General features: G+C 40.5%; 1 protein-coding gene across 39 annotated transcripts in view; it reads left to right on the forward strand.

Annotated features, from left to right (window-relative positions):
- Window positions 1–27,982, forward strand: part of CADPS (calcium dependent secretion activator) — a 471,006-nt gene that overhangs the window by 429,960 nt on the left and 13,064 nt on the right. For all 39 annotated transcript variants that reach the window (XM_017527379.2, XM_017527388.2, XM_037738038.1 and 36 more), the window contains one exon: window positions 1,553–1,660. In XM_017527379.2, coding sequence (XP_017382868.1) covers window positions 1,553–1,660 — 108 coding nt within the window. The remainder of the gene's footprint in view (window positions 1–1,552; window positions 1,661–27,982) is intronic.

Here is a 27,982-nt window from a genome sequence, read left to right on the forward strand (position 1 = left end):
CTTAGCTCTAAGATGGCTGCATGTGCCCAGGAAAAGGCCATATGGCCACAAGCATCACCAGGGGAGAAATGGAAACAATAATGATGAGTTTCTCAAGTCGCGCAGGTAGGGGTCCCCATCCCTACTGAGAATGCCCTTTGATGCACAGTTGCCAAAGGAAGAGAAGGAGAAAGGTGCCTGCTTAGAACTGATAGCTATCACTTACATCTCATTGGAGAACCTCTATTGTTTTGCATCATAAAACTGCAACAATTATAGGACCATCATGGAACCTGCTCAATCCATTCACTGAAAATTGCTTGAAAGTGTAACACTTGACTACTGTGGCTTTGGGTTGTCCTCATTGTTTTTCAAATTAATACCTTGTCATTGTTTCAGCAGGTGTTAAGAAATGTTACTAGCATCCCAGGGGCCACGCATTGGCCCTTTGCTTGATAATTGTTTGCTTTGTATCAGGAAAAAAAAAAAATACAGTCCTACTGTTTCTAAGCCTTCCTCATTTTCACCCTGGAAATTACACAGAAGTGTTAACTAACTCCAATTTGCAGTGCCTGACAGTCACGTCTAGTAGAGAAATGATACTTTGTGATCTAAGGTAAATCACAGTAATGAAAACTCATCTTTTTAGTTATTAGCAAACATACATATCTACTGTGGAAATTTGAGGGGTTTGTGGCCACTCTCCTAATGACCTATATTACAGTGTTTTAATAGGTTTCTTTGGAGGTAACTTTGATTGTGACATCTCAAGCAGTGTGCTTTCTGAGATTCTTTCTGTCTTTCTTTTTTACTTCCTTACAATAAATCATTTCCTAACTGTGAGATGAACTACCTACTTACCTTTCCAGAAAATCTGATTTATTTAAAAATCAAATCTTCTCCTCCTTCTCCTGCCTTTTCTTTTCTTCTTCTTTTTTTAATCCTTAGACTTTAAGGCTGCACTGGAAGCAAAGACAAATGATTTAGTGTTTCCTCTGAGTGAACTAATTAATTAGCAAATACTATATCTGCTCAGGTTAAGCTACACACACACACACACACACAAATGAGACTTGGGTAGGAAGGGGTATAGATTGAAATACAGTTTTTTAACTTAGTATTTTCTCAATGTTTTAAAAGAGGAAAAGGGAATGGGAAGGCCATCACCCTTCTAATAATATATTAAAGGCAGACAGTGGAAGACAGTATGTTTGGGTATTCTTTAATGGGGGTTTCAATCCAAGGCAAAGTCAGAGAACATCTCTGGATTATGCAGTAAAGATTTATCCATTAGATCAGTTTGCCAAGAAAAAAATTAATCATAGAAAAATATTTGTAAAATCCTACAATCTCAATGCCCTTCTTAGCCAGGGCTTGATTTCTGGAAAGAGGAAGCAGTTCTAATATCAATTTCTACCAGCCCAGGCTGTGGACAGTGATCCCATGCCTGCAGAGGTGATCCAACAGAAACATCGCAGGGTGTTTGGGGGCAAGGAGAGGGTAAAAATGAATGGTAACCAAGGAAGAGTGACTGTCTGAAAATTCATTTTCATATTTTCCTGTTTCTTTACAGAAACCCGGGATGGATGTTGCCGACGCCTACGTGACTTTCGTCCGCCATTCTCAGGATATCCTGCGTGATAAGGTCAATGAGGAGATGTACATAGAAAGGTTATTTGATGTAAGTAAATGCCTTCTCCTCCTTGAAAACCAAGGAGGAGACCCTCCAAAATGTGACAAAATAAGAGACAGGAGGATAAGTCACATTTTGAGAAAATGGATTGGTTCTGATTCAAACTGAATCTTTTCCTCTCCCTCTGCCTTAGGCTCTTATCTGTCTTGTGTCTGTTCTGAACGCACTCTGGTGTGGCAGTGTCTCAGTCCCAATCTGTGTGATACGTAGGACGCTGCACAGCCTCTCGGCAAGCAGGCTCATTCCTGCAGGAATCTTGTGAGGCAGCTTTCTCTAACTGGCAAAGACCGCTCTTGGTCATGGTTTTCCTCCTTGCAATCTGGCCTTACTTTAGGGAGATGTTCTCGTCAGGGAGGCTGAGACCAACTCCCGCTCCTGGGAGTGGCACCTCCCTGACACCAGCTGTGGCGTGCAGGTGTGCAGTAAATGTCGCATCGTTATCGCTTCAAAGATAATTTCGTTCCTGGAAGACTCAAAATCCTTACCCCTGGATTTTGGCACACATTTACATTAGAGTTGCTCAGTCAGTTGCAGCTTAAACCATGGTGCCCCCTGCCTACCCACCGGCTGAAAATTTGCAAGAAGCAGCTGTACAAAAAAAAGAGTACACTGGGCTGCAGACCCAGATCAAACTTCTGAAAATGCACATTCCAAAGGGTTAATCGTTTTTGAGCAATCTCATTTCCACTGGGACTGCATCTGCAAGCAAAGCAAGCCACTGAGGCAAAAAGAAAAAAAAAGGAATCTGCTTCCGTCTCAAATTGCCTGTCTCTTTCAGGCCAAAGCAGACAGGGCTACCTCATTTAGCCGGATATTTTGTCTTGGGTTTCCACCGAATTTGCCAGTGTAGACCCGGCCAGAGTGCATGGAAGCTGATGTTCTTGTCTCCCTGTGGCTCTGAGTGTGCAGCCTACTTCTGTCTTGTGAAACGTGAGCTCTTCCCGTCCAGGTTTCCATATTTTTGGTGCCAACGCGAACATTAATGTTTTGGTCTACTATAGAATCCGTGTTCCTATTTTTTTTTTTCTGTGATTGTGTTCAGCAATTTATATTGAGTTTGTGTGTGTGTGTATGTGTGTGTGTTTTTGTTCCACAGCTAAATGAGCTCATTGTTGGCACCGCTTTCTGATTCTGCGGCTTCTGACTTTTATATGCTTTGTCTTCCAGCTCATTTGCTTTCCTCCTGTGTTGAAAGGCTCTTTTCTTTTTTTTTTTTTTTCTCTCTTTTCCAGTCAGCCCCTTTCTGTGCTTGATACCCCTCTTTCCCCTGCATCACCTTTCCTCGACAAAACCCTTCTTACTTTTTAATTCCCACCCGTCCTCTCTCGGATAAAAATGGAACTTATCTCTCATGTCAAATGTTTTATCACATTATATCAAGTGGCATGAATTAGAATCAAATAATCTTCCTGTGTACATCTTCTAGCATGACCCACATCCACTGAGAATGCCTCATACATGCATAAAGCTCACCAGCGGGTCCTCCCCCTTCTCTGCATGCGTGCCTTATATGAAAGTACTGAGCGTAGAATGTCGGGGGCACAATCACCATCCAATAGGCATTGAAAACAGAGACAGGCAGGACCCTTGGGTCTGCAGTTAGGAATGTGGACACTCTGCTCATCTCCATTGAATTAAATTCCAAACCACAAATTTTCAAGAAGCCTGTGGATTGTTCTTTTCAATGCCTAGGTTGCCTTTTTTTTTCCTTTGATCAGTATCTTCTGATTCTCAGTTTTATGTGGCCCGTGTGTGTGTGTGTGTGTGTGTGTGTGTGTGTGTGTTACTGTGTGAGTGTGTGTGAATAACCAATAACTTTATATTCTCTAAAACTTAAAAAATCTGGTACTGAATTTGATCCTTAATCTGCAGTTTGCCTGTCACTTCATTGACAAAATAATCCACCCTTGCTTCTCTTTTTTTAAATTAGAAGTACAAGCTAGGTAGCCTTGTTGAAGGCAGCAGGGCAAATTATCTCTTTTGTGGCACTTCTTAAAGGAAAGTACAACCAAATCTTCATTTAAAAAGTAAAAGTGCAGCCTTGGCTAGCACAGATGGTAGAACTGGACTTGCCTGACTGTTGAAGACCACAGGCAAAATTAAGCCCTCCAGCCTTTAACGTAAACTAATAGTAAAAAAGAAATATTACTGAGAATTTTTTTTTCCGAAAGCAAGTTATAGTTAGGGTCATTTAAAAATTCACAAGTACCTCCAGTCTCTTGTTGAATTTCATCGGTCAGCATAAAATGGCATTCGTAACATTGTGGAAACCCCCACAGTTTAGTCTCATGTTGTCCCAATTTGGTTTTCCCAAGAGAGTCTTAGTTATACCCCCCGCGTATATCTGATTGTAAAGGCTTAACTATTACAGTCATGTATTGCAAATCATTCCCGGCCCCATGGAAAAAAAATTTTCAGGAGCTTATTTAGATATAACAAGTGTCTTTGCCATTTACTTTCCTACTTTCTGAATAACCTGATGTCCTAATTTACAGAATATTGGTGCTAGGCAACCTAACTGACATGCAAAAAAAGTTATTGAATCTGTCATGGATTTAAAACATTTGTCATTTAAAAAACCCAGAGCTTCTCAAAAAGCTTCATTACCATGCAGCCTCAGTAATTTAATTCAGTACTTACTGTTTTTCTATAATCTAGCAGCAAAACATCAGATTACCAACATGTTTGATTATTTTCGGCTTCTGTTTCCTCAAGCATGGTGTTTATTTATTTATTTATTTATTTCGTATATATGCTCTGCAAGACTCTTGTGTCCACCAAGCTGAATAAGGGAATAGGAATATCAAGGCAGAAGGGTCTGTGAAAGCTGCCACTCTAAATTTCTTGCTGCAAACGAACTTATTCTTTAAATTCCGTTCATTAATGATAGCAGTCCTGGGGCAAGTTTCTAAACAATTGGCAGAAACCTATTGAGAAAGACTTGTTGATCTGTGAGATTTTTCTTCCAAATTGTTGCATTTTGATAAATGGCAAAAATGAATAATAGCAAATTAACATTTTGAATGAAGAAAAATAATCTATATCTCCGAGATTGTTTGCTGTTTGGGGGTTGTTGATTCTGACTGTCGTGTCATTCTCTGGTTTTTAGTTCCTGCTGGCATCTGTCATTCAGAGGCATGTTCTAAGAGTTCCTGTTGTGTTTTTAATTGTGTTTCAAGTCTCGGTTTTATTTACCTGATAAGTCCTTTAAGTTGTCTATATTTGGTATTGTTCCCTTTTTTGCCCTTCTGAGTGTGCCCTTGTAGAAAAGGCTGGATGGTTTTAGTGTGTGTTTGTATTTGAGAATATTCGGATTAATAGCTGGTCATTTAATGGTGCATTTTCTGCTTTAACTAGGCCCCTACCCCGTGCTCTATGAGCTAGTTTTCTCTCTACCACGTCATTGTACTTTTGGCTGGAAGTGGGTGCTTGTGGGAGATTATCGGCATAGCATTTGGGACTCTATATTTGATGTTCTGCATTTTTATCTATTTTATTACGTAACTTAAGAACAGGCTTTCCAAATTCATCTTTACCAATTTTTTTTTTAACCAGGCATTCTCTAGGTTTACTGGAGAAATACATTTGGGCATAATGTTGCCTAACTGGTTTGTTTTTGCAGTTAAGATTTCTCTGTTTATTAATATAATTGGTTTACATAGTCTTTCTAGAAAAATATTAATGACTTTTTTGATAAAGCATCTAAGAAAAAAAACTAACCAGTCCAAGACAGAGTGCTGATCAGAAAAGAATCCGCAAACTGTTTCCCATAATATTTCAGCTGTGCAGCTGTACATTTTTTATCTGTTTCTATAATTTTTTTCTTAAAAAAAAGTATAATTGTATATAATTTTCACTTGCTACAAAATAATAGTTTATAATATTTTGAAACAAAGCATTCTGAGATTTAAAGCAAGATAATATTCCAATCTACACAAAAACAATGAACTCAAATATAATAAAGATGCTGCATTTTTAAAAGAAGATCAGACTGCTGTGAGACTCAAGTGGAAGCTTGGCCTTCTTGAAAATTATTGTTGACATTCAAAGAAAACATAAAACATGGATATGAAATAATCTCCATAGAACTAAAGCAGCAGCTACAGGGGAAAACACAAGCTCAAGAAATAACTTGAAGACAATGATTTAAAGTTGGAGTGTCCATAAATCATGCAGATGGCTTCCCCCCCTTCTCTAGTGATTAATTCAACATCTTCCCCAAAATAAAAACATGCTTTTTGAAATTAGAGATCAGATCATCAAGAGAAGCACCTAAGATTTCAAGGTCTAAACAAAAATTAATTTTCTTTCCTCCTTGTACTTCTTGAAGACACAGACTGAGAAGAAAATCGGGATTAAAAGAGATGTGCTTAGGGTGAATTCATCTGCTTAAACCTCACAGGCTCGGAGATGAGTGATTAAAAAGCCATCTCGAACTTGGATGGAATCCACATTGGTGGTAATGCTGCATCCGTGCTGGCTTTCTTCAGGCCCCGTGTCATTGTGAACCAGGCCCAGGGAACATTTGACTGGAGATGATACATGGATTATATAGGTCAATTATACACTTAATCTGCCTTCTGGAGGATTAGGTATTTGCAGATTGACTCTGCATTTGGCTTCTCCGTGGCAGTTATCAGATCAGGAAAGGGCCTCTTACCAAACCACCTCATAAAAACTTAATCAGGCAGTGTGGTCAGCTTCGGAAGGGGCTGCTGCTCAGTATTCTTTGCCTCACACGGATTTTAATTTGTTGTTCCATTTTCAAATTGTGAATTTGTCCAGTTTATGTGGCAGAATGATAATTGAGTGTGACTATTTCCCTTCAAAGGGGTAATCTGAAAGATGAAACCTTTGCCTATCAAAATATATTTGCTGTATTTATATATGAAACCACAGATAACCTTATTTTAACAACTTTATTAAATTGCTCAAGCACCATACATGTAGCATATGTCAATCAAAGGAGGAATCATCCTGCTGGAGGATGAAAGCACCAAATACGAGGCTACAAGGAGAGCATTACACTATATCTGTAAGGTATACCACCAGCTGTCCAGGTAAGGGAAACCATTTCCAAAAATATGAAATGGGAAGAGGTGCATAGGATTCACTAATACAGTAAGTTGTACTTCTAAGGGGCTGATTAAAGAAAATCAAGGCATATGGCATTCTAGACACTGAGACAGTGAGTTATCTCCTCTCTAAGCAATAAGCAGACTTGAGTGCCCTGAATGGGACTTACTGTGCAGTGATCATAGGCCCTGCCTCTGGATCCTTCAGACCTGATCCTTACTAGCTGGGTGACCTTGAACAAGGCATTTAATCTCTAAGAGCCTCAGCTGATTCATCTATATAACAGGGATGATAATCGTGGAGTTATTATGAGGGTGAAATGCCATATGCATCTGCAGCATCGAGCTCTGAGGAAGCATTGGTAAGTGTTAGCCACCACCACCACCATCATCATCATCACTATCATCATCATCATCAAAATGGAAATGCTTTTCCCAGCCCTCATTTTTTCCTTGATAAGCAAAGCTTCCTATCCATGTTAAGGTGCCATAAGAGTCTCCCCATCACTTTAAGACATTAACCCCACGTTTGCTTAGAATTGCTTGATACATAGTAGCCTGGTACCTTTTTTACTTTTGGTAAAACATCTTTCTGAAACGCAAAATAACGATGGTCAGGAGTGGCTTTGAAGTAAGATGGATAGAAAGAGGAAACCTGGTTTTGCCACTTTAGAGCTTTCTAACCTGGCATCAGTTATTTCACCTTCCTGAGCCTCAATTTCCCCATCTGTAACAAAACTGGGTTCTTACAGTTTTCATGAGGACTAAATGATATGATGCATGTAGATAAGCATAGTTAAAAATTCAGTGAGTCTTTTATCATCGCCATCCTTATCATCTCATACAACTACTTGTTCCTTCAAGTGATTTTGAAATAACCCAGCTCTACTCCCTCAACAAAACCATACTGCATTGCCAAATAAATCAGAATTAACCTTCAGAACTTCAAGAGTTTTTGGGGTGAGGGCAGAGGGAGGGAGTAGTTAATACCTTTTACTATTAAAATGCAGCATATGTATATTGTAGACGTTTAGAAAATATAGCTACGAAAAAAAAAAAAAAGATGTTGTATTCCCAGCACTCGCAGATTATTATCTGTGCGTTTATCTTTTTGGATCTTTTTCTATGTAATTATATATATTATGTACTTTTTTCTCTAAAATGAGTAAGCAAAAAATTTGCTTTTTACAGTTAATAATCACTACTTCCCATGTCAGTAAATGTTCCTCTAATACACTGTATTCAAAATTCCCCATTTGTAAATATTCTTTACAGCTGGTTTGTGCAAACCAGGATTTGATGCAGGGCAGGGCTGTGATGCCCCCTAAATTTATTTTAAACAAGCACTGGCCCTTTTTTCATGATCTTGACTTGTTATAGGGACTGCCGTGCCAATTGTTCTGCAGACTGGAGGAGTTTATTACTATCTAAACATAGAACTGATTTGCTGAGGAAAAAAAAAAAATCAAGCTGAATTCAACCAAGTAGTTCTTTTAAACATAATTAGTAACTTAGCAGAATTCAACCAGGGTTTTTTTTAAGCTGTTCTCTGTATGTAAGGAAAACTTCTGAAGCTAGTTACAAAAAAAAAGATGGAGGGGCGGGGCTAAACTGTAAGAAACTCACAGAGGCCAGGGTACAAGGTACCTATGTGAAGAGGTTCAGAGATTTTATCTACTGGAATAAGGCACAGCTATCTGAGCTGGGTGGGTAAATCAGAGGATCACAGTCCAGCATTTCTTGTGTCACTGTAACTGCTTTGAAGTCTTAGACTGGTGACTTTGACACACACATACATACCCATACTATTGGGAAGGTTCCTTTGTTAAGTCTACCGGGATTTTTCCTGAGGTTATCAATCTGAAATTAAGCCCTTCAAATCAGTGTGAAGCTAAGCTTTTCCATACTCTTTAGATGAAATTTTAATTGAACTGTGACCTCATCTCTCCCATCCTCAATTATGAAGCTAAAGAGCATGTCTGCCAGGCTACTAGGACATCCCTTAGAATCTGTGAGATGACGCATATTGAAACTGGAAAGCTAATCCAAATGAACTGGGACCGGCATATAGAGGAAGAAGAGACAGTTGATTCTTTCACCTGTTTTTGAGCCCCAAAGTAAATTCTGGCAGTTAAATCATGGCCTAGGCCATGCATTACAGCTGTAGAGTGTCATTTCCCGAAAGGAATACAGCAACTGGAGACAAGTTGGGGGGGAAATGAGAAGCCCATCACTCTCTCACCTTGATTGGTAACATGACCTACTGAATATTGTTACATAATGGGTATCTATATATATGATATATATTTTAAAATAGGGTATATGTGCATGTATATAAGATATATACCTTATTAGGGAGTTAAGTTTCCTTGGCTGAGGAAAACGATGTATTCGGTCCCAATCTAAGCTCTGCTTGGGTTCTTGGAAGTGAACCTCAGGATACTTCCAAGCTAAAATTATAAAACAATCCAAGTCCTTCTTCATGACTTAGACCCTCCAGTGCCATTCAAATTCCCAGTGTCTTCATGCATTCTCTACCTCCCACCACCCAAATCTGCTTTTAACAGATTTGATCATTCCTCTTCTATTAGAATGAGGAGGAAATGAACAGAGTGTTTTGATGCTTCTGATGCCCTGTTGCAGTGAATATTATTCAAATGTCAATCCCCTCTTACCCCATGGACTTCACAATAACAAGTAAATGATAACAATTAATTCCTTTACTTTTGGAGTCTTAGGTATAGAAACACATTTCTATTCCACATAAACTTGGGAATGCTTCACTCCCTGCCTGGGTAATTTGAGCTTTCAGCAATCCTGCATGCAAAATATAAGGGGCATTAATAGATTTGGATTAATCATGTTAAATGGGTTATTACTATCCAAAAGAAACTGAGGGGGGTTTTTGGTGTTGTTATCCTCACAGATTTACATTTCTGTAGCATATCTTCAAGTAGTTTTCTAATCTAGCTATTTCCTTCCAAAGCCATTCATAGAAATAGATCTCTTTTACTTTCGGGCAAACCTTACATAAAGCCAGTCTTGAATTTTTTCTGGAGCTTGTAGGCAATGAGGAGTTTTGCTAAGTATCTTTATCAGAACAGCTTTCTGTGTTCCAGAAAACATTTGGTGAAGACAGTTAATTTGTTTTCCTTTCCAGAGGAGAATGTTCCATTAATCATTCTAAGAAGCCAAGCTGATTGCTCTGTTACGTTAAGGTCACAGTATTCTTGTTAACATGACCCACACAATACTTCTGTGCCTTAGAACAGGGTTTTTTTTTCTTATGGCAGACTTAAGGCATGGAAGCAGTAAGCGACAGACTCAAACACACTACGCATGTGCGGGTACGCATGTGCACACACACACGTGCACACACACACACACACACACACACAATAGCCAAAGCACTTTTTGTGGAACAAATATTATCACATTGCATTGAAGGAGATGAGCTATGCTAAATCCTCAAATACTTCTCATTTATTAACCAAATAACTATTTCTCTTGCTGCTGGGCTCCAGATAGGCTATCAAAAGATTTCACAACCAATACCTAGTGATATAGTTACAGCTCTAATTATTTTAATGAATGAGTTTAAATTATCATGCATAGGTTCTTGTTATTCAAAGTGTGATCCACAGGCCCTCAGCTTCAGCAGCATCTGGAAGTTTGTAAGAGGTATATAGTCTCAGCCCTAACCCCTGCCCAAATGAATCAGAATCTGCATTTTAACAAGAGCCTCAAGGAGGGGAGCACTACACACTGGGGTCAGTTGGGGGGAAATAGGGGAGGCACGGTTGGGGGTGGGGAGCTGGGGAGAGATAGCAAGCGGAGAAATGCCAGATGTAGGTGATGGGGAGGAAAGCAGCAAATCACACTGACACGTGTGTACCTATGCAACAATTTTGCATGTTCTTCACATGTACCCCAAAACCTAAAATGCAATAAAATAAATAAATGGGGAAAAAAAACAAAGAACAAAAAAAACAAGAGCCTCTTTGATTCAAATGCACATAAAAGTTTGACAAATACTGGGCAAGATCAATTACTTCAAACTTAATTTGCCCGAACTCACAATAAGAAACAAATTTTATATTGCAACCCAGTGCACATGAACGCACACATGAAACAAAAGTTTATAAAACAGTATTTACTCTTACTATGTGATGCAATCTGACATTTCTTGTTTTTCTTTCAAAAATTTCAGTGGTAACAGATTAAATGATTTTACTACCCACAAATAAGTTTACAATCCTTAGTTTTAAAAACACTTCTAAAGCAAAGTTTCTCACCCTTGGCACCATTGACATTTTGAGCCAGATAATTGTTGCAGAGTGCTAGTCTGTGTATTAAAGGATGTTGAGCAGCATCCCTGGTTTCTCTTCTAGATACCAGTAGCAGCCGCTGTCCTTTTTAAAATGAAGAAAATGTCTCCAGATATGGCCAAAATTCCCCCAGGGGGCAAAATCATCCCCATTTGAGAACCACTGATCTGGATGAACTAGAAAAGAGGTTACCACTAAATGTGTACAGACAGACCTTCCTCTCTGGATGTAATATAGCCCTCTGCCACCCCCATCATCATACAAAAATGTGATGAGTATGATGCAGCAATAACAACAAAGTTGAGCTTAGGAATTATTAAAACGATGACTCAGGAAGTCCATGTGTCCATCTGGGAGTTAGCTTTGGAGCCTGTGCCAGTCTCTGAAGGAGACTGTTTGGGGGACTTCGTGCAATGATGAGAAAAACTTGTGAGACATCCAGGACACTCTCCTGCCTGCACTGTATCCAGAACCGGAACAGCACGTTAGATCAGCAATACAGCTTCCCACCTTGGCCTCCCTTGATTACTTCTCTTTCCTTTCCTTTTTATAATTCCACCCAGACCTTGATTTAAAAAAAAAAAAAAAAAAAAAAAAAGTCTTGCTTCCACCAGGTGGCTGCAAGTTATTTTTGTGTGTCCAAAAACCTGAAAAGAAGGCTCAACTTAAATACTTCATTCATTCCAAATTCCCAATTCAGAAGAGAACAGTTAACAGCCTCCTGTTCTTCTGTTAAACTCCTGCTGAGTTGACTAAAAATCCAGTTAATAGAGTCTAGTGATTTGCCTCCAGTGTGAATATTCCTGTATCAAAAGGCTTACAATGATAGTGTCACTTGCCATATTGGGTTGCCTTGACTGCCTTTGGCAGAATTTTTCATTCTGACCATCCCTGGACTAAAGCCAGTTATACCAACAAAGCTCCAGGTCTTGCCCAGGATGGGAGTATTATTAATTACCAGATCTGTATGCCAACCAAGGTATAAAGCCCCTCTCATTATTTGTGTGGAAAAAAAAAAGATTTTTTTAGAAAAGAACAAATAATATGTAAAGTAAGCAAAGTTAAATGCATGAGTTGCTTTCTGGTGAAGTTCTTTAAAATCATCTTTTAAGGAAGAGAAATATCACTCCCTTTTATTCAAAAAATTCATTCTTTGGCCTAGGAAATCATCCTGTTAAAGAGAAAAGACTCAGTTATTAGGTGCTTCATTAGTTTGGGGAGCTCTGAGTCAGTGCTGCTCTCGGTGGTGATTTTTGTCCCACAGAGGATTTTTGGCCATGTCTGGAGACATTCTTGGTCGCTACAGCTTGGGGGTTGGGGGCATGTTACTGGCATCTAGCGAGCAGAGGCCAGGGATGCTGCTGAACCTCCTGTAGTGCACAGGACAGCCCCCACAGCAAAGAATGATGCAGCTCAAAATATCAATAGTGTAGAGAGATTGAAAAACCATGCCCTATGATACTTCCACCTACACAAATCATTTGTCTTCAGTGAATAGATTATTTGCGTTTTTGCGGGGTTGTTTCTTTGTTTTTTGTTTTGTTTTGTTTTGCTTTTTGAGACAGAGTCTTGCACTGTCACCCAGGCTGGAGTGCAATGGCGCAATTTTGGCTCACTGTGACCTCCACCTCCCAAGATCAAGCAATTCTCCTACCTCAGCCTCCCCAGTAAGTGGAATTACAAGTGCCCGTCACTGTGCCTAGCTAATGTTTTGTATTTTTAGTGGAGACAAGGTTTCACCATTTTGGCCAGGCTGGTCTTGAACTCCTGGCCTTGTGATCTGCCCACCTCGGCCTCCCAAAGTGCTGGGATTACAGGAGTGAGCCACTGCTCCCGGCGATTATTTGAGTTTAAATCATGAGCATGATCTGTGGGTCATCATATCATCAAGAGACTCCAGTGATTGTCTCTAAAGGATATTCTACCTGGTAGACATCTCAGAAATTAGTCTCCCTTTCAATAAGCTTCATCCAAAAACATTTTTTAGGGGCTTAAAAAATAAAAATCAAGCAGTCATTAACACCCAGGTTTGTCAGCTTGAACTTAACACTAACCTGTGTATAGTTCCCAGGGAGCACCAGTGCGTCAACAAAAAGTCAGATCTTGTCAGTTCAGTGAGTCACTACGGCTTCCTTGTACTCAAAGGTGCCCTGTCAGCTTTTCAAAGGACTGGTTCCTTTATATCAAGCAGATGTTAGGAGTATAGGCTTTGCAGTCAAACATTTCTAAGTTTAATTCCTGGGTCTGCCACTTACTAGCTGTGTGACATCAAGTAAGCTACTTTACCCTCTCCAAGACTCAATTTTCTTCTCGGTAAAAAATGTAGATAAAAACAATAGGTAGCTCTTTGACTTAGGAGGACTAAATAAGGCAACTCCTCTAAGGCACAAGCCACAGCGCATGATACGTAGAAATGACTCCATGAATATCCCTTCTTTTGTTGTCATCATCAGTAGTGGTAGTGATGTAAAAAACCAACACACATCCTTTCCTAATACTAAGGTAGGCTTTGTAGCAGAGAGAAAAGTAGCGGTACATTCCACACCAACAGGGATCTTTACCAGAGATAAAATGATCAGAAAACATGATAGCAAGTAGCAGAGGGTCCAGCTGTGCCGCAGCATCACTGAAGGAAATCTTTCTTAGAGTAGAGCAAGATCCCAGTGAGATGAAAGCCCCAGAGAAGGGGCTTGATCTGCAGATGTCTAGGATTTGAGGAGAAAGAGGCAGGAGTCTATGTAAGGAACTAAGCAAGGAAACATTATTGCTTCCTTTGGGAATGTCCCTGACTTGCCAATGCTATATCTTCATTAGCCTTAGCAGGGCTTTTCCTTGGAAATATTCCTTCAGAATTAAACAAAGGATGGCTCCACCCTGGTTATGATGACTCCACTCGAGGCATGTAGGTATCTGCTTTGTAGGCATTCGCTGCTCAAAAGCCTTGAGGGCTAAATTCTTCTTACATTATATGTGTTGTTGTGTCTTTTAATGTTTGATTCTTAACCGGGGGTGTGCATCAGAACTGCATGCGTACTGTTTTATTTTACAAATGTACTCATCCCAGTTGTACATTAAATATTCTGATTCAGTAGATCTAAGGTAGGGATTAGACATGTGTTTTTAAAATAAGTTCCAAGGGTTTAATCTGGTCAAAAACCACTAATTTAGAGCAGTGGTTCTCCATTGTGGGTGATATTGTGCCCTATAGCACATTTGGAAATGTCTGGAGACAGTTTTGACTGGTGGTGGGAGAGTGCTGCTGGCATCTAATGAGCTAATGATGAACATCCTGTTATGAACAAGACAGCCCCCCATAACAATTACCTGCAAAAATGTCAACAGTGCTGAGGTGAATGAACCCTGATTTTAAGGATAAAACATACTGAAATACATGTTTATTTCTCTTTATACCCTTCCTACTTTGTATCCTACAGGACTTCATAACTTTATTTATTCTGTAGCAACACTGTGGAGAGATGGGAAGAGACAGTATTATTTTCATTTTAAGACAGAAAACCTGAGGTCCAAAATGAGTTTGCCCAGATCCTCAGGGCCCCATCTTCTAAAACTATGTGATTTTCATCCCCACCTCTGAGAGCACTGTTATTGTCTATCTAATTTATCACTAGCGTCTGGCATCTGTAAGCCCTCAATAACCATTTTTTAAATAGGTATTGATGACTTCCTAGCCATTATAGAATCTTGTGTACTTTGTTGAGTATATTTTCTGTTTCCAATTCTAACTCAAAAACCTGAATTAAGTCCTTTAAGAATCTCACTATGGATTTTTGCAGTTGTCAGTTGATTTTTTGTAAGCCTTGAAAATATAGTATTCTGGTTCATGTAATGGGGAATGAATCACTTTGGCCCATTTGACTTTTTGGTGAATTTAAAGATTTATCGGAAAACCTTTTCTGTTCTGACAACTTTTGAAACAATTTTGTAAATGTTTTAGTTCTGCTTTCCACATTATTGAGCATTTGAAGCTGAGTCTAATTCTCTGGGTCAAGATCTTTTAGGAGTCTGGCTTCACACTACTTAACCCCAAGTGTCACTTTCCAGCCTTGAAGATGTTAAAGGGATGAATTATCTAGAACTGCACCACAAGTAAGTTCCCCAGCTCTGAATACAGTGTTCTTTCTGCCACACTTTATGCCTCAAGAAGATGAGGCTACAGTGTTTCTCAGCCGAAAGCACATTCTGAAAGCTGCTCTTTTGATACAAATCCCAAAGAGGGCTTTTAGGGGGAGGAAAAAAAAAAGGCAGTTTTCTCTTAAGAGAAGGAAAGATTCCAATTAATTGAAGTTTCTAATAAATGGCTATTTAATAATAACAATTATAACATTAATTTAGAGTTTTTTTATGTATGTTTTTCTGACTGTACATTAGAGATAATAGCACCATCTTGTTAAATGTGTTATTTCTTTTAAACCCTCTTAGCAGCCCTAGGATATAGGAACCTTCGTGATCTCTGTGTTACAGGTATTGAGGCCAATGAGAGCCAGTATTCACTGCGTGCTGTCTATGTACCAGGTACTGTTCTAGGCACTTAAATCTAATGATACATGTAATTTTCATGATCTCCTCGTGAGGTAGGCTTTTTAAATTGCATTTTAGGTTTTGGGGTACACGTGAAGAACATGCAAGATAGTTGCATAGGTACACAGATGGCAGTGTGATTTGCTGCCTTCCTCCCCGTCACCTACATCTGGCATTTCTCCCCATGCTATCTCTCCCTAGCTCCCCACCCCCTGCTGTCCCTCCCCTATTTCACCACAACAGACCCCAGTGTGTGATGCTTCCCTCCCTGTGTCCGTGTGTTCTCATTGTTCAACACCCACCTATGAGTGAGAACATGCGGTGTTTGATTTTCTGTTCTTGTGGCAGTTTGCTGAGAATGATGGTTTCCAGGTTCATGCATGTCCCTACAAAGGACACGAACTCATCGTTTTTGATGGCTGCATAATATTCCATGGTGTATATGTGCCACACTTTCCCTGTCCAGTCTATCATCGATGGGCATTTGGGTTGGTTCCAGGTCTTTGCTATTGTAAACAGTGCTGCCATGAACATTTGTGTGCATGCGTCCTTATAGTAGAACGATTTATAGATGAAGAAGTTGGGTCACTGGGTGGCAAACTGACTTCGCCAAATTCAGAAGTCTGAGAAGTAGTCAATCCGAGATCCAACCCCTTTCTTTCTGACCACAAGAGTAGACATGTAACTATAACATCAGGCAGAAACTTTATTCAAATATGTACTCCCCAGCCCCAAAAGCCCCCACTATACTGAGTGCTGTGTGTCCCGAATTCATCCACTGCAGTTCTCACCATAATCACTGTTTCCCACATGGCACCACCACAGGATATAAGACAGAAATTGTGATTCTACGACCTTCTAGGTAGAAGGTGGCTTATTAGTCACAGCTTGTCCACTAACAATGATGGGTGTTGCATAGCTAATCAGAGAGATTCCTTAATGAAAATTCAGCCCCACTAGGGCAGGTCTTTTCCTGAATGTAAGGACATTGTCATTAGACTCAAGCTCTGTAAATACCAGCAGACCCTAGTCCTAAAGATGGATGATCCCAGAAAGCCCTTCTGTAATCCACTTTGAGCGAAACCCCATCCCCAGCTGAGAGGGACTACGGCACAGCAAGGAACCTTGCATACCGTGTATGCTGCAAACTCCACTTCTACTTAGGCCTAACTAAGGGGTGGGTCTCAGCTTTCAGTCTATCTCTCCGTCTGTGCTCTAAGATCTTTTATCCCATAAGAATAAAGTTTTGTGGTGTATTTGGGGGGTAAAATGATGGTAACACAACACCATTACATCCCAGACAGTTGATAAGTGGTTTAGGGTGGCAGCTTAAGTTCCTTAAGCAAAGCTTGACACAGCGGTGTTATTAAACAACAATGCTCAAGATTTTTCAATGAGGTACTGTTGACTCTAAAGCTACCCACATAGCTAAGTTTTCAGTGGCACTATGAGGTTTCAGATTAGCAATACTTTATGGAGAGGGGAGGTGAGTAATCTACAATTATAGAATAACATGGTTATACAATCTGTGCATAATAGAAATGGAGTTGCAACTAAATCATTAGGTGGTCATTATCCAATAAAGCCTAAGATGTCAGTAATGTGAAAATTTGTGATCAGGTATCACCAAAGTCCTTTCTTATTTCTAACCAAAGCTTACACTAAACAATGTGACAAGGTGATGAAAGAGAAAAGGAAGGAAGGAAGGAAGGAAGAAAAAACAGAAAAGAAAGAGAGAGGAAAGAGAAAGAAAGGAAAGAGAAAAGAAAAAGGAAAGAAAGAGAGTTGTTTTTTCTCTTGGAACTTTTAAGAGCTTACCAGATAGATCGTCAGCTGTTAGCCAACTCTTGAAAGTGGCAAATCCCTTGGCCATTGGGAAGTGGTCTATATGCGTTGTTTCTAAAGAGTTTGTTTATTCAAAATATGTCTGGTTTTGGCATTCAGGTTGAGGGCTCAGGGGCAGTGGCTGAGGTCAGCACTGCATACCGTTTAATGAAGTTCACTCTTGCCTGTGGTTTCTGAACACCACCGAATAGTGGTAACTGAGGCAGAAGGGTAAGTGGATGTGAACGTGAGGGAATTCTTGTAAAGACTCCCCACTTGGCTGACACAGAATTAGAGAAATGGAGGCCTGCTTGCATTTGTTGGTGCACATTAGAAATAAATTTGGGCATTCAGCTTAAAGAACTCACTAACAACAACTTACACAAAGAAATGCTATTGTGTATTTAGCACAGTCTTTGTAAGCTTGGCCAGGCAAGAAGGCTTATCAAAAGAAATATGTAAATAACACAACCTGCTTTACAAAGGAAAAAAGAATAAAATTAATCCAAGACATTCGTGGCGTAATACTATTTTCTGCCCTCGGCTTTTCTTTTTATAACTTGAGACATGCAGCCTAACAGTCCAGCACAAACAATAGCACACTCCAAAAAAACCCAGACCCGGGGCATCCCTCCGTGCCTAGGAAAGAACTCCAAATGCGTCTCCAGCCTCACACACAATATTATTATGAAATCTGACATTGTCATAGCCAAATCCTTGGCTTGGGCAAAGTCCCCCCTTCCCCCTCCTCTGGGGGGAAAAGGGGGAAGCATCAGGAGGGGTGGGGGAACCAAGCCAATCAAAGTTAAAATAAAGTCTCTTTCTAGCAAGACTACTGTCTATAACATGTTGTTCCTTATAGAAAGTGGGATATGGTGGCATTTGCTTGATTAACTTGCTCGACAAAAGTGACAGCTGCTGTGGGTGCATGCGGATAAGCTGCACGGCGCAGTTCCGCCTTTGTACATCTGTCAGCAAAAAGGGAAGAATAAAGAGTGAAAAGAGACAAATTGGTCCCAAAAGACACTCCATTCAACTTAGGAGGTTTGCCCCATTCAGGCGCTCGCTGTGCGCCTCAAGTACTGAGAGCTTATTCAATTTCATTCACTCTTTCGAATGAACCCACAAGTGTTTAATTTCTTATTCTGTCACCTCAAAAGGGTGGGGGGTGTGAGGAGGAAGGGGGAGGGAGCCTTGTGGACGGGAAGCATTGACGGCAAGGCAGTGTAATCCAGGCCTCACATATTAACTCATGGCTAATTTATGGTTTAACTCTCTGTGCTCAGGCCCTAGACCCATCTGAACACTTCAATGGGGGACCTGACGCAGACTTCTTGCCTCCTGGCTGGTGGATCCCAAACCATCTGTAGCTATCGAGGGCACCCAGCATGTTGAATGTGTATCTTGTATAAGGACAATGGTCTGAGGTTTGTGCCTTTTACAGAAATGAGATGGCTGGCTCCCCAGGGTAAGGTTTGGGTAAGTGATCTGGCAAGTGTGTGGGGTGTGTGTGGGGTGTGTGTGTGTGTGTGCACGTGTGTGCGTGTTTTCTCCCTCCCATGAAGAGAAAAAAAAGTAGAGTCATATTCAGTGAGAAGTAGCAAGAGGGGAATATGATTTCCTGAGAGTAAAAATAAAGCAAAAGGAAAGGGCGCCATTGGAGGCAGAACCCAGCTGTATATGTTGAAAACACATGTTAACTTTGAAAAAGCAGCACTTTGTCTTTATTTTCCTAATTCCTGGGCCCCATGCATCAGAACCTGTTTTCTGGACTCCCTTAATTGGGCAGTCACTATGGACACCCCAGTATTTCCTCCCAGAAAATGAAGATGCCGTCTCCATCCTCCTGTGCTGCCTGCCCTGCTCTCCCCAGTCTGCGGCCATCTTCCCTTCTCCAGCCTTCATGCTGCTCTGCCTTCTCTTCTGAAAGCCAACACCCCTCCCAGCTCCTGGACCACCATCTGAGTATTGTCCCTGCACCCATTCCTTGTTTGTTGACTGCTTTTAGGGAACCACTCAATGTTATATCCAGCTCCTAAAAAGATCATGCTCTTTGCTTATGAGAAATCATTCCCCAGAGAGCTCATGTTCACTGAATTGAAATAGATCTAGTTTCAAAACTGCTTAGAGGACTTTGGAAAGTGTTCTTAACCCAGTTAGAATTGTTGGGTCTTACTGTCTTCAAATTCTGGGATTCCAGACAGTAGCTTCTAGATGGTATATTTGTGTCCTTTCATTATCTGCTTGGAAACCAGCTGTGTGGTTTGACATAAAGCATTCCATTTACCTGTTCACCTGAATCTTTTCCATGTAATAGCCTGGAAATTATGTGCATACATAGACCATGTTTTTTATATACAGAGTAATGAGGAAAATCGTCTCAGCCCAGGAAACCAGCTCCCTAAACTCAATTTGAATTTTCCTAAGTAAGAACTTCAACTTTGGCTCACAAAACTCTAATGATTCATGACTCTAGAAAGTTTAATGTGTGCAAATTATGGAATTAGCCCTAATATGATTAACTAACCCTGTTTTAAGAAGGCAAAGTTGGCACTCCACTTTATCTTTCCGTTCTGTACATGAGTTACAATCCTTATTTTAGAGTATGATTTCTATAATCATTTCTATATGGTATGCAAATTTCTTATTCAGTTGCTTACGTCAATCTGCTTGCGAATTAATGCAGTTCACTCTAAATGCAGCTCCCATACCTAAGAAGCGATCAGGGGAGTGGGCAGATGCTGTTCGTGAACAATCTGAATTCAGTTCATACGCTGAATCCTTCTCCTCCATCTTAAGTTCTTGTATGCATATCAGAGAATAGTTTTCAGATAAATTATTCACACTGCTCAATGGATAATGGGTGGTAGGATGTGCCACCCAAACTGGAATTTTGTTTTTGATACAATCGAGCTTTAAATGATTGAGATGACTTGAAAGTGCAAATTCAGATTGTCACTATACGTTTTCTCAAAACAGGAAGTTCCTTTGAGAGGATGGAGGCTAAAGGCATGGGGGTCCATTTTCTCAATGCACAAGGAGGCCTGTGAATAAATCCCCCAACATATTCAGAGAAAAACAGGCCCCAGGAAAAGGTATTGTTAACAGTGGTCAGTTTGTTAATGCCCAAACTGCACACCTGCCCTGGGAGACCCAGGTGGCATACAAGGCTTGGTTAGAAGTTGATTGTGGCTTAATCACATTGGGCTCATTATTTATGTCTCTTGAAGAAAGAAATGGTCGGAACTGAGAAATTCAGGTACATAAGAGAGCAATTCCTTTTCTCTTACATATCACAGTTCCCCTGTTTGCTTGCAGAAAGTAAGGTGTCAGCTTCTGATGTTTGCTACAAAACTTTTCTCTGTAACATGTCACAAAATCGAATTTTCCTGATTTTGCTGTGATCAGCCCTGCTGTTGAGCCAGGGCTACTAGAGCAGCTGGTGTCTGGCCCATGTTCCATTTTTCATTCAGGATTTGACCACTGGTTAAATTTTTATTTAATTTCTTAGACACTCAGCAGTTTCAGAAGTTAAACAGATAAGCACAGATCTGATTTTGACATCTAAGTTAGATTCTTTCTTTCAAGGCAGCAGGGCCTTGGAAGCTAATCAAGAGATAGAGGGGGGAAGGTATATTTTGATATTTGGGTACGTTGAGTTCAAAGGTGGGAGGGTTTTGAAGGTTTTTGCCTCTTCATTTAACTTGATATTAATAGGGCATTCATGGAGTTATAGAAAACATTATTTATCTACCCAGCTTGGTGGCTCACGCCTATAATCCCAGCACTTTGGGAGTCTAAGGCTGGTGGATCACTTAAGCTCAGAAGCTCGAGACCAACCTGGGAAACGTGGTGAAATCCCATCTCTACAAAAAATACCAAAAAAAATTAGGGCATGGTGTTGCACGCCTGTAGTCCCAGCTACCTGGGAGGCTGAGGCGGGAGGATCACCGGAGCTTGGGAGGTTGAGGCTGCAGTGAGCTGAGATTGCACTCCAGCCTGGGTGACAAAGACCCTGTGTCAAAAAAAAAAAAGAAAAAAGAAAGAAAAAGAAATCATGGAACCCATGGGCTTCACAATCTCTGAAGGCTCAGAAGCAAGAAAAGTACCATAAAAATTAAAAGCCAATTTATTCCATATGAGATTACATTTCTTTTTCTTCCTTTTTCATAAAGAACAAATTCATATAACTATTATCTACTACAGAAACGTAAAATAGGATTTAAAAAGTCATTACTTCTTAAGGTTCTTAGGAAAAGTCAATAAGGTTAAGTCTTATAAACTGGTTAGAACAGTGCCTGATACATAATAAGTGCTCACTAAATATTTTCTATCTTTTTTTTTTTTTTTTTTAAGATACTAGGATCTCACTTGTTGCCCAGGCTGGCCTTAAATTCCTGGGCTCTAGTGATCCTCCCACCTGAGACTCCCAAGTAGCTGAGACTATAGACTATAGACCTGCCTACTTTTATTATTATTGCTGCTACTTTTTTGAGTTTTTATTTTTATTTTTTTATTTTTTTAACTTTTTTTAGAGACAGAGTTTCACTTTGTTACCCAGGCTGGAGTGCAGTGGTGCAATCATAGTTCACTGCAGCCTTGAAACTCCTGACCTCAAGTGGTCCTCCTGCCTCAGCCTTCCAAAGTGCTGGCATTACAGGTGTGAGCCATTGTAATATTATTAATGTCACTATAGAACCTTTTTCCAAATCAGATTCAATGAGACATAAACATCCTGAGAGAATTTAATGAGTGACTCATGAAAAATCGCAGTGGCTCATGCCTGTGATCCCAACACTTTTGGAAGCCAAGGCGGGTGGATCACTTGAGGCAAGGAGTTCAAGACCAGCTTGGCCAACACAGTGAAACCCCATCTCTACTAAAAATACAAAAATTAGCCAGGTGGGGTGGCACTCACCTGTAATCCCATCAACTCAGGAGCCTGAAACACAAGAATCACTTGAACCTGGGAGGCAGAGTTTGCAGTGAGCTGAGATTGAGCCACTGTACTCCAGCCTGGGCAACAGAGTAAGACTCTGTCTATAAAAAAAAGAATAGTTATTTTGTCAGAAAAACACTAAGTTAAATGGACTTCTCTACTACAGGACTTCTCAGAGAGTTTAATATGCTAATGTAGCACAACAAATCAGAATCACCAATAGTATGCAGAGTACAGCATACCGTATGCACATATATATTCACAGGCCAGTGAAAAATGCAAAGTTAGAAAAACGTATGCTTAACCAGGCGTGGTGGTACATGCCTGTGGTCCCAGCTACTTGGGAGGCTGAGGTGGGAGGATCACCTGAGCCCAGGAAGGCTGAGGCTGCCGTGAGCTGTGATTGCACCACTGCACTCCAGCCTGGGTAACAGCAGCCTGAGTGATGACAGAGTAAGACCCTGTCTCAAAAAAAAAAAAAAAAAATGTATACTAATGTCACTTTTAATTCCTTTTTAAAACTTAGAGTTAAATCCCTCTGAGTAGTCAGGGTGTCTTGTTTGTATTTAGTCCACTGATAGGGTAAGATAGCAACGCTGCCCTGGGAGGAACCTCCAGTTTTCCTCCTACCAAACTTTGACCTCCAGCTATGGTCATAGCTGGACAGCCAAGTGGGAAACATAACTTTTGCAGCTGGAAGCCTACTGGTCTCTGATGTACACATGATCTTTTCTTTTTATTGGGCATTGTTCGGTGTCTTCATATTTTTGAAGGCATTCCACAGCCTCAAATCCATAAACTTCCAAACCACCTCGGAATCAAAAGATGAAAGGCCCTTACTCAAAATTTCAAAACAAGTTCTTATCCTAGACAAAGAGAGGAGTAGACTCTATTTGGAGCTTTCCAGTCCAAGTATATGTCACCGTTTAAATAAATAAAAAGACACAAACTCTCTGGATTGGCTCAGCTGGGCTGGGAGCCCTGTGATAAGAGGTCACTGGTGTGAGTTACTATGGTAATTGAGTACTATCAGCAATAGTTTTGCTCTCATGAGCATTAAAGCACATAATAATAGGCAAACAACAGTGGTTAAAGCAAGCAGGTAGGATTACTATGTTCTTTTGTCAGAAGTATATAATGTCTTGTAGTCAGTTTTAAAGACTTCTCAACCCCCAAATCCACCCCACTGTCACCTGCTGAGTAATTTTGTATGCTTAATCTCCTGCCCTCAACTCCAAGCTCTCTGCTAATTTGAGGCAAATGGGTATTTCTGACATTAAATAGGTCAGCAAGGAAGCTCTGACCTAGAAAACCCGCATTCTGAAGCACTGAGAAAAATATTCTTTCAACAATTTTGTTAAGACTCTTTTGAATGATGAGGGAAAAAGAAAAATAGCTTTCACTGAAACAGGAGGTTGCAGCCTCCCAAGGAAGGGTATTTTGCAGAACAAGAAAAAAGGAAAGAAAAAAGAAAGAAAGAGAAACTTGCAGAGCATCCCCACTCCCAACTTCCCCCATAAAACTTGTCACTTCGCATCGCCATCCGCTACCCCAACAATAATCACTCCGTGCCTATTGCTAATTGCAAGCACAGCTGAGGCCCAGCAGGGAACCCTTGCACAGTCTCAGGCCTTTATACGAGGCTCAATCTGTTGTATGGCACTTGTTCACACACAAAAAAACTACCAGCAAAGGCAGAAAGAGGCAGAGTCACAGGTTTCTTGTAATCCCTCTGCCTCCCCGCTGACAGCCCAGCCCTAGAAGCATTCCTGGTTTTGTCCTCCTCTTTACAAAATCTGAAGTGACCTTAAGCTACGAGCATGTCAGCTTTTGAATGTCGAGTTGCCGGCTTCTTCAGGTGCATTAAGGAGTGGGGGGGCTACATCTGGCTTCTGCGTGTCTGTTTGCAGCGCCCCTGGGGCGAGCTGTGGCTTCCTGTAACATGTAAAATATGAGTGTGAACTCAGGGTTCATGGCAAGGAACAGGAGGTCATGCCTCCATTCAGTTCTAAGTAAAGAAACTGGGAGTTTGCAGATGTTTTTCTGTATGTGTAATGACACCAACCCCCTTCCCAGCCACAGAGCAAGCGAGCGCCGTTTTTTGATAAAATGTGCCACAATCAGTGTGCTACTTGCAGATTTATTCATATCAATTTTTGCAATTTATATATTCAGAGACAAGATTGCTATTTCGGCAACTTTATGTTGGATGTCGTACGTTTGCGTGTAGGGAAAGAGGGAAAGAAGTATGGGGCGGGGAGGGTGGGCAGAGAAAGAAAAGAAATTAAGCCTGTGCCTCGGGCCACCAGCTGGGGTGTTGTCAAGGAGACAAAGCATCAGACGGGAGGGTCTGTGTCCCGCTTTTGCCCAGCGGTCACTTCCTGCCCAGGCTTGGAGCTGGGTATCTATTGCTTCTGGCCCAGAGGAAGGCCCGTGAATGGCTACTTTGAGGGGGAGAGTGGGTTTGGGGGTGTTGGGAACAATCCCTCAGTAGACAAGGCCCAGGCCCCTTGAAGAAAGGCCTTCCCATCCTCCCAGCAGGTCAAGAACAGGTAGGCCCGAAAAGAGTTTGGTGTGGCCTCTCTTTGGGCCTGGTGGGGGGCTCCCAGCCCTTCCGTCCCACCTTGCCACCCTCTGAGATGAGAAGGGAATTAAGCCTCCTGCAAAATCCCTGCTTGCAGAAATTTCTATTCCCAGACCCCAAAGCCTTACACTGTATTTTCACCAAGAGAAGACATTGGTTGGGCGAACAGGGAGATTAATCCTCCCAAGCCTGGGGAATAAATGCTCCTCAGTGGGGTAGTGTTAATTGCTGAGCTTGGTGCAAAGATCATTTTGAGGCATTTAAGAAATACATGATTTTTATTAGTATAACTGTTCCACGTAGGAGTTATTTTTCAGCAAAGGGCAAAAGCTTTGCCTGCCTTGCATTATTAGCCTAATTCTACTTAATTGTTTCCTAAAAAAGGGCTTCCTGAACACACATTCCAAACCTTAATAAGTCTGTTGTGGTGGGAGTGATTCTGGATGGAGAGCTGTTGCCCTTTTGGGCAACTGGGGTCTCAGGGCTGAGCATTGCTTGAGCAGATCTGTGCTTGGAAAATTGGAGCAGGGGCTGGTTGACAAGGGACAGGGGAGTCTCGGTGAAAACATATGAGGTGACATGGTACACAGTATGAAAAATGCATCCTTCTCTTGTTTGGACCCAGTCCCCTATGAGGATTCTCAGTTCTCATCTCTGGGTTTCATTTAATTCTCTTTCACAGATTTAGAAATGTTGGCCCCGTGGCATGTTTTAAATAAACCAAATAAATGACTGAGCAAATGCTACCAGATTTGTTCTTTGTTCTTCGTCATCTCAAAACTCTGTGGAGCCTTGAGAGTTTGAGATATTGCCTCAGTCCTGGGATTAAATGAAACGACCACACTCATCTTACAAAGAATTTTTTTTTTTTTTTTTGCTTTTTAAAAGTATGGTTGGGTGTCAGATTAGAATATGTACATAGCTACATATCTGTTCTTTCTTAGGCAAAGTTTCATAGTTTCATTGTAAGTATGGGAAGTGATTTTTATTTCCTATCTTTTTTTTAATTGTCATAAAAGCACACAAGAACAAATGTACTATCTTAACCATTTCTAAGTGTATATTTCAATAGTATTATATAGATTCATAGTGTTGTGCAACCGATCTCTAGATGTCGTTTCATCTTGCAAAACTGAAACTCTTTACCCATTAAACAACTCCCATTTCCCCCTCCCCTTAGCCCCTGGCAACACTGCTCTGCTTTCTGTTTCTATGAATTTGACTGTTCTAGGTACCTCATGTAAGTGGAATCATACAGTATGTATCTTTTCATGACTGACTTATTGCACTTAGCGTAATGTCTTCAACGGTTATCTCTACTGCAGCATGTGACAGCATTTCCTTCATTGTTAAGGCTGAATAGTATTCCATTGTATGCGTCCACCACATTTTGTTTATGCACTCATCCTCGCATGGACACTTCACTTGCTTCCACCTTCTAGCTATTGTGAATAAAACTGCTGTGAACATGAATGTGGGAATATCTCTTCCAGATCCTGCTTTCAAATTTTTATTTTTGCATCTGTAGTCAAAAGTGGAGTTGTATCTATACTCAAAAGTGCCTCTTTTGAATAAGTATAATTGCACTTACTCAGGTTGTGGAAACTGGAAAAGTGTTATTTGCTTTTGGGTGGGAGGTAGTGATCCTAACTGAAAAGTCACAGCAGTGCCTCTGCTTCCCCATATTATGTCTTTGTGTCTTTCAGTTGATATCAATGAGTTGAACGTTGGCTTGGTTTTCTCATTTGAAGAGGGTACACCATTTCCAGCAATATCTTATGATTATTAGGAAGGATAGCCTTTCTGAGACTATCACACCTCCTCACTAATGACCACCCACCATATTGAAACATGGGATTGGGTAGGATAAAGGGGGATTTTGTGACTTGTTGGGTTTCAGACAATCAGATTGATTCAGAAGCAATATGCTTATTTGCATTCAGGCTTTGGCTAGCTAAAAAAAATCCCCACAAGATGTAACTTCCAGAGAGAGACCTCTAGATTTTTAATGTAAGCTAAGCTTTGGATTAAACTCTGCTGCTTGATTTGCTTTTAGAAAGGATCCTTCTGGACTCTTACCTTCCCTTGAAATTTCCCCCATGCAACAAGACTGACTTGGGTTAGAGGGCTGCAATCCATTGAGTCAGGAGTCCACATATGGATTTATACCTTTAATCATTCATTTGAAATTTTGATGCTAAAAAATTACTTATTGTTGAACATTTTTCCACATTTTAGAGAGTTGAAATTTGGTCATTGAATAGATAACTGCTTATTTTAATGAAAAATCAGGATATTTAGGACCTTCCTAAAGGGGTTAAAATAATGTTCCCAAATGCTAAATTCCTTATACCTTCTTATAAAAGCAGCAAACATTTTAAGCAGTAACAACTTAAATGTATCTTTAAATTATTTTGTCTTTTGCATTATCTCTTCCTTATGAGAAAGGCTAAAGGCAAAGCTGAATTCTCTCAGCAGCAAGTTATAGAAAGCCATAGTCTCTGAAACTATGGTGGTACCTTGTTGTCTCAGACCCCTCCAACAGGGAGTCCTCAGGCAGATGCCATCCAAACTTTAGGACCCAGCTATCCTGAAGAGCCACAGCACTGATAGCTTTGTAAAAACTTCAGTGGGATGGCTTTTTAGGTATCCAAAGAAATATGGATGTAAAAAAAAAAAAATTCTACCCTCAACTTAAAATGACTCTTAGGGCACCTGGGAAGGTCATTCTGATTATCTGTATCCTCTGATTTTGGTGTCTGATTAGGGCTTCGGTGTCTAGTTATAGCCTTATGCTGTTAGCTGCGCGTCCTAAAGCTGTGACTGGGAAATACCCATTTTTAAGAGCAGTTGCTTTTGAAGGATGAAATCCTGAATTATAGCAACACTCAAGGCAGAAGATTGTATCTTTCAATGGTGTGCTGGTTTTTGAATGCATTTGGGATGATATGCCCTTTTAGAAAGTATTTGTTCAGCCCTTGGGGAGCTTTGAGAAATCTGAAAACTTGCTATGAACTATGT

The sequence above is a fragment of the Cebus imitator genome, unplaced genomic scaffold (genome assembly GCF_001604975.1).
Source record: "Cebus imitator isolate Cc_AM_T3 unplaced genomic scaffold, Cebus_imitator-1.0 Scaffold48, whole genome shotgun sequence".
In the NCBI taxonomy this organism is placed as follows: Eukaryota; Metazoa; Chordata; class Mammalia; order Primates; family Cebidae; genus Cebus; species Cebus imitator.